We start from the raw sequence: 6,000 nt of genomic DNA, 5'->3' as shown, positions 1-6,000 counted from the left end.
AACTTAACTTAATAGCCTTTCTTATTAAAGGCTTTAAGATTTTTTAGCTTTAAGATTTTATTAATATCTTATTAAGTAATATTAATATTATTATTACTTAGTATAAGGTTATCAATATCTTTAGTTTATTATCTAGCTAATTTATTTTATTACTCTTAGAGCTATAAGATAAGTGATTTATTTTTATTAGTTATTAGTAATTTATTAATATTATTACTACTATTATTATTTTATAATTTATTAAAAGCGCTTTTATGTATTATTTATAATATTTTTTATTATTATAAGATAATCTTAAGTAATTTTAATATTATTATATATATTATTTAAGAGGCTATTATATTAGGTATTAAGGTAATTATTATTTTATAACTTTATATTTCTTAAAATAGGAATTAAAGTATTATAATTAATATCTTAAGAATTTAAATAATAAAGGCTTTATACCTAAAGCAAAAGGTCTTAATAGGGGTATAAATTAATAAGGCTTATTTATATAATTATTAATAGCTTTATTAAAGCACTAAACTTAGCTCTACTTATATTAAATAGCATATATCTTAACTAACTAAAGAAATTAATATCTAACCCTTTTATATAATAGCTCTCCCCTCTAATATTAACCTTTTAATTACTTTTATAATTCTTAATTACTTAACAAGGTTAAAATCTTAAAGAATTATACTTTTCTTATTCTTATAAGAGGTATAATTATAATTAATAACTAGCTAATTAATTAATAATATATAAATAAGATTATAATAGCTTCCTATAAAGACTTTAAGTAAATAATAAACGTAACATAACTAATACTTACTAACATATCTTTTAATATAACTAAGATAACTTTATTAAGGAGGTCTATGAGCTTTATTATAGTATAAAAAATACTTATACTAAGCTATAAGTAATAATATTAAATAGAGGCCTTAAGAGTATTAAGATTAATAGGCGGCCTAATGATTTAATCTTAATTAAACTTATAACCTTTAATTATAATATTTCTTGTATTTAGCCTTTTCTACTTAGTTATAATACTAATAAAAGGTTTAATTTTATTAAAAAAGAGCTTTTTTTAATAAAGTCTTTTTAAAATAAAAGCTAAAAAAAATAGAAAATCTTATTAATAGAAATATTAAATTCCTTAAGGGCTTATAAGATAATAACTAATATAAGGCATAAGTTATAATATTTATACTAAGTATTAAGTCTTTTTATAATACTAAATTAAAGAATAAAAAAAGTCTTATAGCTAGCTAAGATCTAATAATATAATTATAGGTATAATTATATTAGGAAATAAGAGTTATTAATATTATATGTTTTAGAGAGATTAATTCTTAAAGTTAGTATTAAAGTATTATAAACCTAAAAAGAATTAGTCCTAGGGCTTAGTACTAGACTTAACAGTAGATAAAAATCTATTAGGTTAATTATTAAACCTATCTAATTAAATATATAATATATATATCTTAGCTTATATAAATATATACATAATAGTAATTTTAATAGTAATTTTAGTAATAGATTAAGGTAATTATATTTATATTTAAGTTTATAAATCTTCTTTATATATAAAATAAAATAAAAACTTATTATTATTAATATTTATTAAGATATTTAGCTCTTTTTATATTACTATAAGTTATTCTTATTATATAATAATAAGTAGCTTATTATAAGTAATATAAGGTATTTTAATATTAAGTATTATAATAATAGGTATTACTTAGAGTATATAATATATTTATTAAATAAAAGCTATTAATATATAATAATTATATATTTCTTAAAAAAAAAACTAATTATATTAGGTTTATATTAATAAGAAATACTAGGTATAATCTAAATAATAAGGTATAAGTTATATCTAGTAATATACTTAAAGGTATTAAGTATAATTAAGCTATATTAAAAATTAATATAAGTATTATATAAGAAAGTATAAGTAAATATATTTTATATACCTAGTAGTAGCTTATAATAATAAGTTATAACTTATATTAAGCTATAATTCTAAATTATAATTAATTATATTAGCTTATAATATATATTTTTCTACTATAAGTTTCTTAATATAATTAATAAGAGATATTCATAATATATAACTATTTTACTAGTATTATAATATAGTAATTAAAATAATTAAAAACCTTATAAGAGGCTTAACTATTTATAATATTATAATTAGGTATAACTCTTTAATTACTAATAATAAAAAGTTAAAAAAAAGGGTTTTATATTAGTATTAGGAAATAATACCATAATATATTAAAAATATTTTTTTATTATAGTTAGACTCTAGCTCTTAATGGGTTAACTAAGCTAGGAGATTAAAAGTACGTAGCATATATTAAGCTTAGCTAAATGCGAAAAGGCCTAGACTGTGTTTTATGACATTATTAACCGCCTCGAAGGCACTTTAAACTTAACCAAGGATATACCACATACCCGCATTATACTAGTTCGCCTAATATATAAGCATTAACTTTTAGATAATCCTTATTGCCCTTTCTTATAAGAACTTTTTAGATTCGTCAATGCCACGACAGATAACTATATTAATTTCAATAATACAACAAGAGTAGACGAGATCTATTTAGGCCTATACTCATTTATAGACTTTTTAGTAGACAACTTCTTTCTTCCACGTTAGTCATCCCTGCAGCCTGCCAAGAGATTATACTCACCCTATTCTAGTCAAGGCTTCTGCCACTAAGACGCCGTAACCCTCGCTAGCGGGATCCTCTCAAGCCCCAAGCAGACTTTCTACGTTAGAGTCTAGGGAACGAGTGGCCTCACTAAAGCGGGCTTATCTTATTCACGATCGATATCGTTATGTAATTTCTCGCAACTTTAACCATAGCTCTAGACATACTCGACATATTTAACAACAGTATCGTTCATCTAATTAGCGGCCTAGATATCAATCGCCCTTTAAATACTCTCACTCTGCGGATTAACCTCTATCGATAGTTTAGGAATTTTAAGATTTTTTTTTAAAGCTATGCCCGAGCCCACGCACTAGCCTCATACCTACCACATTAACTCGACCCAACATCAGGGGTTAAGAAAGATAATATTCCCTATAACCCGCTAGCTTCATCTAACCCCAGAACAGACAATTAACCCCCCACACCCTCTGCTTCTTACCATTCATCGCGCAATTTGTCATATCTTGCATCTCAGTGCGACTAGGAGTTACATTAACAGGATACTTCGGGATATAGACGATGGGGTTATAGAAGCTGATGGTTCAACTCATCTGGCTAGCTTGGTGCGTCTGAAGCTGGATGGCTGGTGGGATGGCACCGTTGTTGGGTAGTTCACAGTAGGCCAACGGATGTCATCGACGACAATAAGTGAGTTGATGACTTGAGCAGGTAAATAGGCTAACTTATATCTAGTACGCCATACATAGGTTCGCTTGAACCTCAACCCGTCCTCTCTCAGTTCAGATTAGGATATTCCCACTGACTTACCGCCCGAGCAACGGAGACATGGGAATCCGTTCACGCCGATATGGACTGCAAGACTCTCTCGTAATCGTCTGCATACTATCTATATGACAGCTAGATTTGCCGGAACACATCGATCAATGCTTGAGGTCAAAGCTGTACGTACCGGAAGCGACCTTCTAAGCCGGCAATTTGATACTGGCGACTGAAGGAGACTAATGTGCCGTCCTCAAACACTGGTTCGTATCGGCGAACTTTGCGGGGCTTCGAACTCCAATCCAAGTTCAAGCCATCATTCGCCAACACCATCAACGTGTTGCGTATCATGCAGGCCGCCAGTCCTCCCCGACCTGGGTGATTTCTTCATCCGCTTCAACGGTCGCGGGACAAGTTGAGATCTTATCGGTCGCTTCTAGGTGAAGCTCCTCCCTTCAGTACGCCTGGAACGCCTCGAAATTCAAGCTTGCCCACTCTGTGCAACGCAATGGTTGAAGCTCCTCTGGCCCGGCCATCTCCGGCCCCGGCCCCACTGACAATCATCCCCACAGCCAGACCGGTCAACTCAACCTATGCCTATTTAGGCATCTACAGCCGCACCTTGAGGCAGCTCGTTTGCTTTCCGGAAGAGCTCATTCTTATCTCGTACTGAAGAGTTAAATACCCAGGACGAATTATCGTCATCGCTTCTTCAACAACCATTCACCAAGATCACCTCATCGAGAACGCCATCATGTCACATGTAGGTAAATGAAAAGTCATCCTCCTCTTGAGCCAATCCCCAAGCTAACAATAAAGGCTTCATACACGACGCCGTCAAGCTCATCACTTGTCGCCCAGGCCTGCCAAGTGCAAATCCGACCATCTCAACGTGGCAGCAACCGCCGCATCCAACAATATCCAACGCACAATCCGAGACCTTGCCTCAAGAATATGACATCGTCATTATCGGGTCTGGAATCACCGGGATTGCGGTGGCATATTGCCTCTTGAACCACCCAAAGGCTTCAGGTCTTCAGATCACCATGTTGGAAGCACGCAGGTCCGTTAGCGGCGCGACAGGACGAAACGGTGGCCACCTCGTCTCGGATAGCGATTCTCTGTTTCCAGCTCTTGTCAAGGCGGTCGGCCTTGAACTCGCCGTGGAGACTGTACGCTTCAGCGAGGCAAACATTCGACGTCTGAGGGAGCTCGTGAACCAACTCGACCCAAAGGATCGTCAAGCTACCGAGTTTCGCAATGTGACGACAAGCACGGCTTTTGAAGACCAAGAATCGTTTGACGAGGCTGTTGACGCTGTTCGTCAGTTTGTAAAGGCTTATCCCAACGGTGACCTTAGGTACAAGGTATCTAACCAAGAAGATGCCACCAAGGTATGCGATGAGGCATATGCCGTGGGTTTGTTTTGGTGCTGACTCTTTCGTCATTAGACTTTTGGCTATCGGCAAGTTGCTGGCGTCATTGAGCAACATGGAGTCGCAGCTTTGTGGCCTTATAGGCTGCTGACTACAATTCTTGCGTCTTTGAAGAGAGATTTCCCTGATCGCTTTAATCTTGAGACATATACTCCGGTTCAGTCGATCAATTACCACGATCATGCGTCCCAGACATACCCCTACACTCTTCACACTCCACGGGGATCCCTTGTGGCTAGGAAAATCATTCACTGTACGAACGGATACTCCGCCCACCTGATTCCCAACCTCGCTGGGGAGCTTTGCCCTCTGAGAGGCACGATGTCTACTCATAGTATGGGACCTTCATTTCCCAACCGTGGGGGGGAGGTATCCTGGGCACATGTCTCAAAAGGCTCTTACGACGCAGAGACGGGGCATATTCATCTTGGTTTGTACTATGCCCAGTAAAACGCGAAATCAGGCGCCATGTTTCTTGGTGGAGGGTCACAGAAACTAGCCACCTTGATTTCAAGCGACGACTCGACGGTTGCCGACGATGCACGCGAAACCCTTTGTTCGGTCGTCCCACGCATCTGGAAAGACACTTCTCCCCAGCCATTAGAGGTATGGTCTGGAATCATGGGGTTTACCACAGACGGCATGCCCCTTGTCGGTAAACTGCCACCAAGTCTGTCAGGTCGGATGGGAGATGGGGAGTGGTTGGCTGCAGGTTTTAACGGCCATGGCATGGACAAGTGCTGGCTTAGCGGAGAAGCAATCGCTAAAATGGTTCTTGGAGAAACAGTACGTGGATTTCCCAGGGCGTATCTACTAAGTGACCGAAGGATTGAGTCTTGGACCCCTGAGAAGGCTGCCGAGACGTTGATGGATCACATCATGTTGGGTGGTGCCCCTCCCTCGAGCCATCTCTAGTAGGCTCTGTAAAATGTAGACGTGTGGAATTGAAAGCATTGCCTTGTTGAAATCCAGACTATTGAAGAACTTGAAGTCCGTAAACTCCCCGCTGTATTGTAATCCCGGATCTGTTATTGTGCTGTTCTTCCAACCGTCAGCCACGGCGCGGTTGTAAAGCTTATTGACTTGCCGTGTTGTTCGTGCTTGGGATGCTCTGAAGTCCCCCCACGCCT

The 6,000-nt window shown here is 36.0% G+C and overlaps 1 protein-coding gene across 1 annotated transcript; it reads left to right on the top strand.

The window, feature by feature from the left end:
• Window positions 1–4,188: 4,188 nt before the first annotated feature.
• Window positions 4,189–5,320, top strand: NCS54_00883300 (DAO domain-containing protein; the record flags this gene model as incomplete). Its single annotated transcript, XM_053154201.1, has 3 exons — window positions 4,189–4,201; window positions 4,254–4,828; window positions 4,886–5,320. 3 exons carry the CDS (start codon window positions 4,189–4,191, stop codon window positions 5,318–5,320), a joined length of 1,023 nt encoding a protein of 340 aa, XP_053010176.1.
• Between the last annotated feature and the right edge of the window lie 680 nt (window positions 5,321–6,000).

Source organism: Fusarium falciforme, chromosome 7 (genome assembly GCF_026873545.1).
Source record: "Fusarium falciforme chromosome 7, complete sequence".
Lineage (NCBI taxonomy): Eukaryota > Fungi > Ascomycota > Sordariomycetes > Hypocreales > Nectriaceae > Fusarium > Fusarium falciforme.
Note: the sequence above shows the minus strand (reverse complement) of the source record. Positions and strands in the feature narration are given on the sequence as shown.